This window comes from Macrobrachium rosenbergii, chromosome 21 (genome assembly GCF_040412425.1).
Source record: "Macrobrachium rosenbergii isolate ZJJX-2024 chromosome 21, ASM4041242v1, whole genome shotgun sequence".
NCBI classification, from domain to species: Eukaryota; Metazoa; Arthropoda; class Malacostraca; order Decapoda; family Palaemonidae; genus Macrobrachium; species Macrobrachium rosenbergii.
Genome location: NC_089761.1, coordinates 59,104,175 through 59,120,401, shown reverse-complemented (window position 1 = coordinate 59,120,401; position 16,227 = coordinate 59,104,175). Strand labels below are relative to the sequence as shown.

The 16,227-nt window shown below is 40.2% G+C and overlaps 1 protein-coding gene across 1 annotated transcript in view; it reads left to right on the top strand.

Annotated features, from left to right (window-relative positions):
- The window catches only part of LOC136849512 (beta-1,4-galactosyltransferase 4-like), a 227,239-nt gene that overhangs the window by 135,118 nt on the left and 75,894 nt on the right, over window positions 1-16,227 (top strand). Inside the window, exon 6 of the mRNA XM_067122856.1 lies at window positions 3,253-3,350. Within this exon, the coding sequence (XP_066978957.1) occupies window positions 3,253-3,350 (98 nt within the window). The remainder of the gene's footprint in view (window positions 1-3,252; window positions 3,351-16,227) is intronic.

Sequence of the window (16,227 nt, the reverse complement as noted above, 5' to 3'; positions counted from 1 at the left end):
AAAATCAGCTCCTGGACTGTGTATTAAAAGCAAAGAAGAGTTGGTGCCCAACAGGACTTGCATACTTAGGGTCTTCTACAGCATCACATGGAGTGGAAGTCTTCCCCTCAGGGACACAGTATAATTTTCAGTGGGCTAGGGTAGAGATGGTCTCACCCTCCCTCTCCTCTAAAGGAGTTTTTTCCGCAGACAAGACCCCCTTTCAAAAGGGGGCCTTAGAGAAAGATGGGTTTATTTGCCACCACTCTTCATTGTCCCCAAGAAGGATTCCTCCAAACAAAGGGTGATCCTCGACCTGTCAGATTTGAACAGACATTGTTTGCATAAACTTTTCTATGTACTGTACTTATTAATTCTATGGGAGCTCAGGACAGAAGAAATCTAACTAGTGGCCTATGTAGATGATTGACTGATCTGGGAAGCCACCAGAGAAGAGTGCTGAGGAAATCTGAGAGTGGTAGTCAACAGACTCCCGTCAAAATGTTTCGTTTGCTAATAAATGCGAACAAGACCTGTCTTACATCTAGCAGATGTTTTCTGAGGCAAGGAGTTGGTTGGGATTCTCTTTGCAGCTGGCTGTCTCTTCCCAACAGCACTCAACCAGAGTAAGGGAGGACCTGAGAAGATTCCTTGCACAACCTAGCTTTTCCAGATGACAACTGGAACAAAGTTTGGGCCTGTTTGGGTTTGTGTCTTTGGTAGATCTAATCCTGAGATATTGAATGTAGGATGTAAACTGAGTCTGGCTCTCACCTGCCAGGAAGAGGCTTCATGATCGCCTTCATCTGAGATTGGGAAGATACTCCATCCATGGGCTCGGATGAGGTCTCTACCAAACAGGTCGACCTGACTCCATTATTGAAATGAGTGGTAATATACACGGTCGCCTCCTTGACAGGTTCGGAAGCCAGTGGGAGGATTTTAAGGCAGCAGGAAGATGGTCACCTTTTGTGAGGGAGTGTCATATCAGCTGTAGGGAGCTGTTGGCTGTCTTTTCATCTCAGAAATTGGAAACCTTTAAAAGAGACCCACATTTGGTTGGTCTAAGACAGTACGACTGCAGTGTCTCATATTAGGAAGTTGGGCTAACGCTCATCCCCTCTCAAGCCATTAATTGCCAACATGCCTCCACATCCAGAAGTGGACCTGTTTGCCATGTTTCCAATGTGTGTACCTCTGAACTTGGACAGTCAGGCACTAGGAAGAGGTGCATTCCTACAAGGCTGGAATGAATGGAGGATAATATACCTTTTTCTCCATTGTCCCAGATTTTGAAAGTTTTGAAGAATCTGCTGGCTTTCAATGCAACTGCTTGCCTAGTGGCCCCATATTAGCCAAACAGTCATTGGTTCCTTTTTTTTTCAGTGAGCGAAAGAATACTGTCTGCTTTTCTATCCCAGACAGGAGGAGGGGAAGTCGTCTACGCAGCCACCTATCTGAACCGTGACCTTCATGCGTGGATTTTCTATATCTAGTATACCTTGAAGATTACTTAACATTGCTAGGTACCTAGTGCAGAAACTATGGACTTCATCTATCCCGCATACCAGTCCTGGTTATATTACCTCCACACTTGAAATCTGTTGAAACAGTTTCACATTTTATTATTTATCTTTGAAGTCAAGTACCTTGCTATTATAGCATCATGGCATACAAGGCAACATCGTCGGAACCCCTGCTTTATGGTTTTGGAATTGATTCTAATATAGAGATTGTTAGTTCCCTTTTCCAGTCTTTTTGCACTGCCAAGGTCAGCTCCTTGAAGGCTTCCCATTACCTGATCTCGGAATAAGATTCCTGACTCCTGTCATCCCCTCAATTCATTTGGTCCAATACACCTATAACTGATATGCTTCAAAAGGCAGTTTTTTTCTTTTTACTCATTTGGCATCAGGAGCTTGGATTATCGTACTGGGCTGTCTTAGACAGGGATGCTTCATCATTCATACACCTAGTTGGCCAAGAATGAGGACCGTCTAAAGGGGAAATCTTTTCTGATAAGGAAACTCAGTATTTCATGTAAGGTATTATGCTCAGTTCAAGCACTTAAGGTTTGCCCAGGTGTCATGGCAAACACCTCAGATGGTCCTACTTCCCTACGCCCTAGCACAAAAAACCACTCTCTCTACTTGGGCTGAGAATTATTTATTAGTGTCCCTCAATAAAAAGGCAGGCCTTCACTCCTTTCTTAATTATTATTATTATTCAGAAGATGAAATCTGTTCATATGGAACAAGCCCACAGGGGCCACTGACATGAAATTCAAGCTTCCAATGAATATGGTGCTCATTAGGAAGAAGTAAGAGGTAAGTTGCATGACATGTAAAAGGTGAGTACATCTTTAACTTTCCTCAGGTATGTTTCCTTTGAAAAAAGTCTCTGAGTGTACAAGGTGGTTATTAGAGGGAGCATTTATGAACTGGGGAAGGTGCTATAACCCCACAGATAGACCCGACATAAGTCACCGTAGAACCACAAGGGATAATACAAAATGGGTATCCAGAATAAAGAAAATGGATGAAAAATTCCTGAATCACTATTGCCATGGGAGTGGTGGTCATGCTGAGATCTTGCAGGTGAGAGAATATATCTGCATGACCTGTGACTGTACGTAAGACTAAAAAATTCAGCTGGGTTGTTGACATTTTGTCAATTTCTTTTGTAACCTCCTTTGAGGACAAACAGCTGCTATGTATCAAAGTACAGGTTTTGATGTATGAAAAACCTAGTTTTGGTAGCAGCACTGAGCCCTCAAACCCACCCATTTTCCCTGACAAAAGGCATGAGACTCGGGTGAACATATATCTTGCACAGACCTGGTGTGTAGTGAGGAAGATAGCCGACATACCGGCTATTGCCACATCTATGCAGTGGGATGAAGGTAAGCCAAGGCAGTTGTTGTGGACAGGAGATAAAGCCTTCCTGTCCTGAGTCCTTTATATTCTATCACTGTTTCAACAAGCATTATTCTGGCTGAGTCAACTTTAAGAGAATTCTTTGAGATTGGTAGGTCTGTCTTATGGAGCTCTGGGGAGACCATGAGAGTGTAACTCCTTTGAGGACTCACAGCAGCTACCAAAAATAGGTTTGTCCTATGTCAAAACTTTTTTTTTTACACTAATTAAGCTGCTAACTTCAAGTCTAATCTAAAGATTGATATAATAAACTTGAATTTTTAGTATTGTCCAACATTACAAGTGCCATCAGTTGAGGCTTATATAATCTGTGTTTGCTTAATTTCTTTCTTCATAGGTCACAATTATAGTTCCATATCGCAACAGAAGTCAGCAGCTTCAGCAATTTTTAACCTACATGCACCCATACCTTATTAGGCAGCAGCTGGACTACAGGTTAGATATTTTTTTATACTGTATATATGTTAAATATATTGTTACCTAATTATATTAAGATAACCAAAACCAAGTAATGTAGTTAAAAGTTTTTATTTGCTTTTGAGATCTGGATCAGCACTTGCCATTCATTGTGCATCTGATTCACTAAGCCATCAAAGTCCAATCCAAAGTAAATAATGTAGATAGAGAAATTTTCAAAACACTCAAGATTATGTCAGTTTCAGGAATGAATTTTTATGGGGATTTGGCTTAGCTTTCAAAATGGTTCTATTGCAATCAGAGCATGAAGGAGTATATATGAAATAAAAAGAATTAATCAAACTCTGCTCTTAGTGCAGTGTCAGATCTCTGTCACAATCCTTAAGGTGTTAGGAGAATTACATATAATGCTTTAGCAAACCCATTAATCATATATAGCCTCTAATGTGGTAGCTGTTTTTAGACATTGATACCAAGGAGTCATAGATTGCAGGAGTTAAATGTGGTATTATGTGCTCACATTAATGTCGTCTATCAGCTGATAGTACTTTTCTGACTCATTCTGTTAAATCTTGCTGTTGAGTGCCTCAGCAACAGACATCCATTGGCTTGATTACTAGCACTGGAATACATGTATTTTATAATCTTTTGCAATAATTTCATAAAGTATTTAATCTCTATATTTTTTATGAAGCCTGATTTGTGATTCTTTCATCAAGGAGTACAGCATTTGATGGCATACAAGACTCCTAGGCTTTAATAAACCCTTGCCTTCCATTTAGGAAGGAAATATTAAGAAAAAAAATAGCCCCACTTTGGCCTCAGCAAGCCTGGTCCCAGGACGTTGTACATGTGGAGAACCTCCTGAGAGCCACTCGATACTGGCATTAGCTCTTACCTGCCTCACTTTCAGAGATACAGTAAGAATCTGGATCTCCTCAATCTTCACTCACTGAGGCTCTCCAGAAGTGCCTTGTCAAGAGAGGCTTAACACAATGGACTTCCATCAGGAGTTACTGCCGAGCCCTCTTTCAGGTATTCAGGAGCAGGAGCACTGAACTCGGGTCCTCCAGTGAGCTATGTTAAATGTGCCAATCATTTTGAAAGGAAGCCATGCCCAGGAGTCGATGGTACCCATCCTGGTACTTGTTGATGTTATTAAAATGCATATCCAGCTCAGTATACAAACCCCAGGGATGTTCTTCCAAAGGATCATACCCTGAAGAAAGCATTCTTAATTTCCCTAGCTTTGGCTATGAGAGTAAGTTGCATGCTCTCTCCAGTAAGGTTTTTCACATGCAAAGAACTGGAAGTATTGGCCTGTTCTGTGTGACTGGTTTCATGGTGAAGACATGGACAACTTCCTTTCAACCTATCCTACACCCCTAATGTTATTTCGTCCTTGCCTTGTTGCTTGGGAACAAGGATAATATTTTTTTGTGAGATGTACAAGCCATCAGGATTTATCCTGGCAGGACCAGAACTTTTGAAAATGGGGAACTGATTGTTTGTATTTACCAGGGAACTGATTGTTTTTATTTACCAGCATGAGCATTATAGAATTGTCTACAAACATTAGCTCATTCTGGTTATGTCTAGTGATCTTGGAAGCTGATGATAACACTCCCAAGTCTGTTGTATCCAGTTCAAAGGTAGGGGTTATAAAATTATGGCTGTATCTATTTATCTGGTATTGAGCAGAATATAGAAAGTTTATCTATTGTCAGATTTGCTTCACGATGGTCTGGAAATACCTTTCTTTGTGTTTTTAAACTTTTGGGCCCAGGCTCATTATTTGCTGTAGGCTCTTTTGTAAATATGGGCCACTTTTTTACTCTTGTTCAGAAGGAGAGGATACTGCCGACTCTGACTTCCTTACCTCCTAATCTTGGTCAATTGTCATGCAACAAGGTCAGCTGGAGTACTCACTTCTACACTGCAGATGAAGCATAAATACTTTGGTTCACCATTGATTTCGTCGCTCAGGAATACAGGCCCTAGTGTTACCAAGGTTCTAGCCTATTGCATGACCCCTTCTTAGTCTTCAGAACTATTGGACTTCCAACCCAGTCATTCAGTAGTTTCCTGGCTGTAAGTCTCTGTGAATCGATATAAAATAGTACAGTGGCACAATGTTCTTCTCACCAAAGTAGCTATTAAGGCAGTCATAAAGTGGTAGGTTTTTAGTGCCAAAACAGAGTTTTTTTTTTTTTTACAAATACAATTTTTTTGGGGTACTAACCCATTATTTACATTGTGATATGCTCTCCTCCTGAGCCCTCAGAGCATGCAGACTGGTCAGACAGCACTTGATGTGACTTCTTTGGTGATAAAAGGACTTTGGAGTTTGGATGTTCAGATGGCAAGTTAGGTTCATTTACTCATTTTGAGGATGTCTAGAAAGGGAGCTGATGGACCTGAAGATAGTCAAAATGTTATGGGATTTTAACTCTCGTGTCCAAATTGGCAGCTAAGCTTGTACAGGTAGTGCTCGAGTTACAATAATTCGACTTACGATAATTCGCTTTTATGATGGGATTAGCAATTAATATCGATATGACAATATTTTGAAAATACGTATTTTTAAATTTCGCGGGTGACTGGCGCAGGCAACAACGTATAATCAGGCAGCGTACGGTGTACGATACGTTGGCCCGAGAGGCTGGAATAGGTACATTAATTCAATAAGCCGACCTCACTTGCCCTCCGTTGTGTCGGAAGTTAAAATAGGTCAGTGTTCATTTGCAATTTTTGTGCGTTTGCAAATACAGGTAGTGCACGAGTGACGATAATTATCTTACGATAATTCGAGTTTACGATGGAGTTAGCAATTAATACTGTGCGACAATATTTAGAAAATATTTTTAAATTTCCAGCGGGCACAAGCAACAGCGTACACTACAATTGCCGTAGAATCAGGCAGCAAGAGAGACCAACTTACAATAGACCAACTTCTTTTTCTCCATCTCTTTATTCCATCTTTTAGTTAAAAAAGTAAGAGAATAATAAAAGCATTGTTAGTAACCTTATACTCTTGCGAAAATGCGTACAGCCATAAACAACCAAACGAGACTCTGTTGTTTTGCTAATAACCAAATCGGATAACAACTGTTTTGCTTGTATTTCAACCATCGTACCGTTAAACAATTATCGTAGTTATGTTAAAAATGACGTTAAGTACTGATATGTTTTACACTACCCTTATCCGCTTTGGAGAAAAGATCGGCAAGGAAATATACTGCTGCAGTAAAATTAAGCTGCAAGTTGTAGCTGACGCTGAGAAAAGAATGTTCAAGCTGCTAATGACTATAAATTATCGTACATTGGCAAACATGGATGAAACTCGACCGCAAATAAAATTGGAAAGTATTTTAATCAAAACTACTGGACATGAAAGAACACATATTACTGCTGTTTTTACGCCGATAAAAGATACATACGAAAAGCTCGTGGTATGATGATGAAATCAAGAGAAATAGCGAACGGAATCTTGATTTTTTTTTACACAAAACAAAGGGCCAGCCGCCAACGTCATCTACTAACGAAAAAAATGGCTAAAATAATTTCACAACGAGACATATTTAAGTTATATTTCGACATAAAAACATTTCGTATAACGAAAAATACACATGTCCCTTTATAAATAAAGTATCTAGAGATTCATTTACGCTAACTTGAAGCAAGAAATGCCCTCTGAACCGAAAGTTAAATGCATCGAAATAAAGACCGCGTGATCAATTCCGAAACCAAAACATTTGATCACTATGATCGAATTTATAATGCAAAAGCAGTATAAGAATATTTACGATTGGATACAGTGTAGTAAAGCATAACATTTTAAAAGATCCATGGAAAAGATGCAACATTCGTTATTTTGATGTTTGTATAATACGGCGGTGTTATGTGAAAATAGAATACAGTATAATGTAGGCTAGGCTACCGTATATGATATACGAAAGTGCAGGCCAGGCCTTGTTTGTTATTCAATTTCTCTTAATACTGGCTTATCATGTCAGTCTGCATTGAACCTGCAGAATTAGCTGACACTAATAGTTACTATACCATATATGTATAAAGTATAGTGTGTAGTGTAGGCTAGGCTACCATATATGTATAGATGGTACTGATTACCCTAGTGTAGGCTAGGCCATATTCGAGTTACGATTTTTTCAACAAACGATGGGTTTTTTGGAACCTAACCCCACCGTAAGTAGGGGAATACCTGTATTGACTCCACAAAAAATTGCTTTTTTTTTTTTTTGTACCAAGGCCACAAGGGAATGAGCAATCAAAAAGGCAAGGCCTTGTCCAGATTTGTATGAAAATACAGGTTGACCATCACTAATCCGGCAATCAGTAGTCCGGAACAATCAGTAATCAGGCACAAATTTCAGCTAGAGTTATTTCTGATGCTTCCGCACTAATTTTCAAATTTCCCGGGTCGCTGCGCTAACTCGCTTGCCAGCTGCTCCGATTTGGTAGTGCAGTGTGCTGCATCAATAAACTGGTAGCCTAGCCTACATTATACTGAACTCTATTCACATATTAACATTATTATACAAACATCAACATAACGAATGTGCATCTTTTTCATGGATCTTTTAAAAAGTTATGCTTTACTACATGGTTTCCAATTGCATATATTCTCATATTGCTTTTGTATTATAAATTGCGATCAATATTTTGTTTTGGGAATCGATATCGCAGTGTTTATTTCACCGCACTTAACGAAGTTGAAATCGCTTTTCTTGCTTCTAGTTAGCGTAAATGAATATGGATACTTTATTTATTTGGGACACAGATATTTTTCGTTATACGAAGTGTTTTTAAGTCAAAATATAATTAAATACGTCTCGTTGTGAAATTAATTTAGCTGTTTTTTTCGTTAATATATGACGTTCACAGGAATCGCGGCTGGCCGTTTTGGGGGCATGTTTATTTTGTGTAAAAAAAAATCAAGATTCCGTTCGCTATTTTCTCTTGATTTCATCACAATACAAGCTTTACGTATTTATCTTTATCGGCATGAAAACAGTAGTAATTTGTATTCTTTCATGCCCAGTAGTTTTGATTAAAATACATTCTCTCCAGTTTTATTTACGGTCGCGTTTCATCCATGTTGCCGATGCACGATAATTTATAGTCATTAGCAGCTTGAACATTGTTTTCTCAGCTTCAGCTACAACTTACAGCTTAAAGTTACTGTAGCAGTATATTTCCCTCCTGATCTTTTCTCCAAAGCGAATAAGGGTATAGTGTAAAAAATATATCAGTCCTATTGTACAGTACTTAACGTCATTTGTAACATAACTACAGTAATTGTGTGTTACCGTACGATGGTTGAAATACAAGCAAAACAGTTGTTATTCGATATGATTATTAGCAAAACAACAGTTTCCCGTTCGGTTGTTTATGGCTGTATGCATTTACACAAGAGTATAATGTTACTAACAATACTTTTATCATTCTCTTTTACTTTTTTAACTTGCAGATGGAATAAAGAGATGGAGGATAAGAAGTTTTTCTATTGTAACTTGGTCTCTCTCACTGCCTGATTGTAGCTGCTGCCTGCGCGAAATCTAAAAATATTTCCTAAATATTTTCGTACCGGTATTAATTGCTAACCCCATCGTAAACTCAAAATATTGTAAGCCGAATTATCGTAACTCGAGCACTACCTGCATTTGATAATTGTCTTTTCTTTATTAACCCTTAAACGCCGAGCCTCTATTTACAAAAGTGTCTGCCGTATGCCGGCGGCATTTGGGAGTTAGCGCCGAAGCGGAAAAAAAGTTTTATTCAAAAAATCACAGCACGCTTAGTTTTTAAGATTAAGAGTTCATTTTTGGCTCCTTTTTTTCTCATTGCCTGAAGTTTAGTATGCAACCATCAGAAATGAAAAAATATTATCATATGTAAATATTGAAATATATGACAACGCAAAAAAAAATTTCATATATAATTGTATACAAATCGCACTGTGAGCAAAACGGTTAAAGCTAATGAGTTGGTTTTTTTTCTTTGTATTGTACACTGGATTGCGATGATTTTGGTATATAACAAATTGTAAAACGATCGAAGCAACACAGAGAAAATATTATCACAAAATGATGCATGAATTGTCTGCGCTGGACGTAAAAAAGTTTTTCAAAAATTCACCATAAATCGAAATATTGTGCTAGAGACTTCCTGTTTGTTGCAAAATGAAGGTAATTGATTGAATATTACTAGACTGTAAGTGTTTTAGCTTACAATTGCAGTTTTCTACCATTTCAGTCGAGTTAAAGTTGACCGAAGGTAGAATTTTTTCTATTTATCGTGATTTATATGAAAATATTTCAAAACTGATAGAAGTTATAACCATGAGTTATTTCTTGCTGTATTCTACATGAAATTGTGCACATTTTCATATATAAAACTTTATGTAACGACTAATATAAAACGGTGCAAACATTACGACAAAGTGACAAAAGAATTTCTGAGATGTTCGGCCGAGTTACCGCGCGCAGACGTAAGGGAAAAGTTTTTTCAAAAATTCACCTTAAATCGAAATATTGTGCTAGAGACTTCCAATTTGTTGCAAAATGAAGGTAAATGATTGAATATTACTAGAATGTAAGATTTTTAGCTTACAATTGCATTTTTCTACCATTTTGGTCGAGTCAAAGTTGACCGAAGGTTGAAATTTTGGCACTTATCATGATTTATATGAAAATATTTCAAAACTGATAAAAGCTACAACCGAGTTATTTTTTGTTGTATTCTACATGCATGAAATTGCGCACATTTTCATATATAAAACTTTATGTAACGACTAATATAAAACAGTGCAAACATTACGACAAAGTGACGAAAGAATTTCTGAGATGTTCGGCCGAGTTACCGCGCGCAGACGTAAGGAAAAAGTTTTTTTCAAAAGTTCACCATAAATCGAAATATTGTGCTAGAGACTTCCAATTTGTTGTAAAATGAAGGTAAATGATTGACTATTACTAGAATGTAAGAGTTTTAGCTTACAATTGCATTTTTCGAGTCAAAGTTGACCGAAGGTTGGAATTTGGCACTTATCGTGATTTATATGAAAATATTTCCAAACTGATAAAAGCTACAACCATGGGTTGTTGTTTGTTGTATTTTACATGAAATTGCTCACATTTTCATATATAAAACTTTATGTAATGGCTAATATAAAACGGTGCAAAAATTACGAGAAAATGACGAAAGAATTTCTGAAATTTTCGGCCGAGTTCGCGTGCGCGGATGTAAGGAAAAATTTTTTTTTCAAAAATTCACTATAAATCGAAATATTTTGCTAGAGACTTCCAATTTGTTGCAAAATGAAGGTAAATGATTGAATATTACTAGAATATAAGAGTTTTAGCTTACAATTGCGTTTTTTGACTATTTCAGTCGAGTCAAAGTTGACCGAAGGTTGAAATTTTTGTAGTCGACGTACGGTACGTCTGCTCGTCACCCGACAGACAATTTTAGTCGACTTACGATACATCCAGTCGGCGTTTAAGGGTTAACCAACTTTTACTGATTTATGGGATATTTTAATTCTAAGATGAGGTGGTTAGCTACTGGGTTTCGTGTATTCTAGCCTAATAAATGGCTAATCCGGCCAAATGGCTAATCCGGCACCCTCCAGGTCCCAATGATGCCGGATTAGTGATGATCAACCTGTATCATTAATAATTTAAGTTATTTTTCTTTAAAGTTCAGAAATAATTTAGTACTGTATAAATAAGATTTACAACTTGTCTTTTCATACTTTTATTTTTAGTCAAAGGGAGCCGCGATAGCCTCATGCAACTACGTCTGCCTTAGGCAGCGCCCCGGCTAAATCCCTTATCAGAGAACTTATAGCACAGGGTTGGCACGTATTCATTCTGGTTAACGGAAGCTTGTCACTATTGTGATAGGATATCAGGTCTCGGGGTTCTGCACTTTGACTCCCTATCCGCCACATTGATGAATCAATTCATGGCTAAACATCTCCACTGGTTACACCTTTCCATTTGCGCTTCCATGGCTAGTTCAAATGAATCGGGTCAAAACGCGACCGCATCTACTGCACATGCGCATATTGCCAACCCAATGTTTTTCAAGCCGCGCTCTTTGGTGTGTGTGGTAAAATCTTTTCCGGAGTAATTTGAAGGATTTCAACTTTATTTGGCATGGAGTGTACATCTCAGTCAACGGGGAATAAGATAAGTACCTGCCCTACCGCAGTCACAAAATTTAGTCCTGCTTAACTAATATTTTCATATATTTTTTAGTGTCCGAAATGATGGCTCGGGAGCATCATACCGCTACCCGTATTTAGGCTAGGATGCTGCCTTAATTAAAGCAAAAAGCATAGGTTAGGGTATGATTTTTAGATTCAGCATGTCAAAAAACCCTAGCGTGAACTGTTAAACATGCTTGGAGAGTTTATATAAACCTGCTTGTTATGAAATTATCGATAGCCCGAACGCTAGCACTAGCGCTAAAGTTGGGCTAACCTTTGCTACTTTTAGCTTTACCGAAGCGGATGATAGCCGCTTTCGGTATTTAAGGTAATTCTTTTTAGTGTTATTTATGTGACATAACTATATTTTGGACATTTTGTTAGAGTTTTTTGTGTAAAACCTCCGATTTATGTCCCATTATCGGTGGGGAAGAAATGATTCGGGCTTCTGGAACATTCTAGAAGGTTCCATCGAAGCTCTGTCGAAGCCTTCGACTCAGAATCGTTTCGTAACGAAAATCGCATATGATACACTGGCTCCCAGTCGAGTTACCAGATACCTCAAGTCGAAATATTTCAAAATAGTAGTTTTTCTCATGACGAATTGATTCGAAATAGTAGCTCCTTTATGTCGAATAGTGTAGTATAGAAATGAGTTATGAACTCAAATAAAGATATGTCGTTCTATTAGCTGTAAGGTTGTTGCCATGCACCAATGAAGTCGTGAGTATCGATTCTTGCCAAAGTTATTCGTCTGGGGCGATCGATGTCCTATATTGGATATACCTAGATCCCCTAGTCTAGGCTAAGCCTAAATGGTAGCCCACGTTCTTGGTCTATGATACCCTCGACTCGAATGGCATGGATTTACCTGTTGCTCTGTCATAGAACTGACATAATCCCAATACTATTCGACTTCCTCCTTGTTCGTGATCATAGATTGCCCATCAGTTGTAGCTCTCCCCCAGTGAGTAACCCCCCCTTTTTCCCTTGTGCCTAGCGCCCATTGGAGACGAGCCTCGAACAGGGATGTCGATAGGGCATGAAACCAGCCATTCGAGATAGTAGAATGAATGTCACCTCATTTATTCATGAATATAAAAAGAGATGGTAGAATGATTGTCACCTCATTCGAGTATATAAAAACTATATGCTCGTTTTTTCTCATGATGTAATGGCTTGTATAACATAGTGCCTTAAACATTTTAGGGGTGTTTCATAGTATTATTTTCTTTTATAGGCTTTGCCAAATAAGTGCGCTAATGCTGCCTGTAAGAAATGGATAGACTCCATCAAGACTCAACATGAGTTTTGTCGGGAGTGTGCTCCCTGCAGTGTACTGGGTACGGACCATCCATACTGGAGTCCGGAAGGGTGTGACATATGTACTGAATGGCTGTCATGGGCTCGTACGGGCGATCACACTGTTTCTGGCTCTATGGCAAATATTAATATACAACATTTAAGAGCATGGGTAACAGGATTCTCCAAAATCGGCCCAAAAGGTCCTCTTGGCTATTTGCCAGACAAAGGTGTAAGAGATTTTTTCTTCCCCATGGCCAGAATTCAGTCGGTCAGCGGTTATGAGAACTCACCTGATGATGTGGTGGATCCTAATGCATCCACTTTGGTGCCCCCCTTCATACCAGGGGATGAAATCAATTTGGGAGAATCTGAAAATCTGGATGATGAGGGGGATCTTTCTGATGCTGAGCCTCGACCCCCAATAGGTCAACCGATTCCTGGCAGCATCCCTAGTAAATCGGCTCCTATGGACATCGATGAGGATAATGTTTCAGTCCGCACAACTGCCTCTACTAAGAGAAAGTTTGCGGTACAAGAAGCTAGGATGTCTGCAATGGAATCAAAGCTGGACAAGTTGATAGAACTACAACTTGCAAAATCTTTGGATACAGGGGCTCAGGGACAGACTCTGGAGCATGCACAAGTGTCAGATCCACCCATTAATATAGATGATTTCGTAGATTTGAGAGTGGTGGAGGACGAGCCAGAGCAGTATAATCCCTGGGTGGTGGCATCACGGCTAGCTAGAGCGGTGGATGGCATCTTCTATGATAGTGATGTATGCACCCCTCTAGCCAGGTTAGAGTTCGCAAAACCTTTTGTCCACTTCAAAGGTAGTAAGTTTCGCTTTCGATGCCAAACACCTAAGACTCTGGCTATGGTACCGGAGGAAATCATGATTTTTACCCAGGATCAGGTGAAGGGCTTCCTTTCTAATATCTACCAGGACCTGGGAGGTAGTACCAGCTGGTGAGAAGTTCCCATCTATCACCAATAAACTGTCCAAATCTTGGGAAAAGAACTGGGTAGAGTCAGCGGCCCATGGGACGAAGTTCTCTTTAAAGGAACTACAGGACTTTGGAACAGTTCTGCCAGATCCCATGGACGATATAACAAAACCATTAGCAGGCTTCACAGAGGTGATGAAGAAAGGCAAATTTCTAGCAAACCATGCCCGTTCATGCTTTTTTGCGGACACTCCTTACCTTGCCCACACCCTGTGTGTTCAGGAGTTCGAGGCGAGGAAACTATTAATGTCCTGCATTACAACCTTGACGTTAATGGAATCTCAGGCATACCGCTGTGACCAGCAAAGAGATTCAGTGCTCCCAAGGTTACAAATTCGGAACATGGGCCCAATCTTCATTCACCTTCTGGAGGCTTGGGCGGCGTCCAAATTAAAACTTAGACGTCAAGCCCTGAAATTCGCTGACCAGAAGTCTATGCCAGTAAAGGAGCTCCTCTTCGCCTCCCCTATGTGTAGTGACCTCTTCCCTAGGGACCTAGTAACCAAGTTGAGTAATATTGCTACCCACCGAGGTATCAAATTTGAGGATTTAATAAGATATGACCTGGAAGTAAACCTAAGGGGGGTAAAACGCAGGTAGAAGGCTTTTAAAGCACCAGCTCTTCCTGTGTCAGACCCAGGACCAGGTCCCTCTTCCCATAAACAATTCCCTATGCCGCACTCTCAGCCATCCTTGAAGACCAGCAGTGCACTGCCATCTCAACAATCCCAATTTAAGCAGTTCCAGGAGGCTCGAGGCGGTCGTGGAAGAGGCGGGTCCTTTCGAGGGAAGAAAGGTAACGGGAGGATGAGGTGGTGGTAGAGGTCATTTCAACCAGTGAGACATTTCAGGTTGGGGGCAGACTGAAGAGGTTCCAGGAAGCCTGGAAAGTGTCCCCTTGGGCCTATCAACTGGTATTGAAAGGTCTGCGCTGGGGTTGGAAGGGCCCCTTCCGCAACAAATACTTTCATCAGCGCAGCACAAAAGAGTCGATCCTATTTGTGAACAAAATGCTAATAAAGGACACAATAGAGAAGTGCCACTTTATCAGGTTCCAGGGGAGGCTTTTCAGTGTTCCAAAGAGGGACTCTCAGGAAAGGAGAGTCATTCTGGACCTCTCTGTCCTCAACAAAGCAATAAACTGTCCCTAATTCAAAATGCTGTTGATATAGATCAGATAAGACATACCTTGCCAAAGGACAGCTACACCTCTTCTATCGACTTGAAAGACGCGTATTGGCACATTCCAATCCAACCTCATTTTTGCTGGTATCTAGGATTCCGTCTGGGTCGCCAGTCGTACAGATTCAAAGAGATGCCATTTGGCCTCAATGTAGCCCCCAGAGGGTTCAGACCTTGCAGGACTTCGGGTTCCTAATCAACTGGGAAAAGTCACGGCTGAAGCCAGAAAAGAAGTTCAGATGGCTAGGCCTACAATGGTGTCTAGAAAACAGAAAGCTAGCCCTACCAGGAGACCTCCAGGAGGTCAATAGTAGATCAGGTAAAGAGGTTCAGAAAAGCTAAGAGTTTTTCCAGAAGGAACCTAGAAGTGCTGCAGGGCAAACTACTAGTTGCATCAATAGTAGATCTAGTCTTGAAAACGACTTTGAAGGATTTGAACCGGATTCTCATTTTAAAGGCAAACAAATTATTCAGAGACCACAAGGTCCCGATGAAAAGGAGGTGCAAGACAGTGCTCAAACTGTGGGCATCGAATCAGGCCCTGAAATCTTCAGTCCGGCTAGTCCTGAAACCAGCCTCAGTGACCATTCATACGGATGCTTCGGCGAAGGACGGATGGGGGGGACACTCAGATCAGAATAGAGTGTCCGGAAAGTGGTCGGGAGCCCTCAGATCTTGCCATATCAATATCAAAGAAATGATGGCAGTGCTCCTGTCATTCAAGGTACTGAAACCCAAGAGGGGATCTCACATTCAGTTGTTCATAGACAACAAGCCGGTGGTACAATGCTTGAAGCATGGGGGATCAAGGTCAAAGCCACTGAATCATATAGTGCTGGGGATCATGAGATTAGCTCAGGTGAAGAAATGGTCTCTGTCAGCATCCCACCTTGCGGGAGCTCAATGTCCTAGTGGACTCCCTCTCCAGATTCAAAGCCCAGGAAGGGGTGTGGACATGTCATTCAGCGGGATCCTCCAAGATCACCCATATCTTCAGGTAGATCTGTTCGCAACACGCGTCAATCACAAATTACCGAATTTTGTCACCCCCTATCACGGCCTTCGAGCAGTGGCCAGAGACGCGCTTTCGCTGGACTGGATCCTGCTGAGGAACATTTATCTGCTTCCCCCAATGAATTTATTAATGAAAGTAGTACAACTCCTCAAG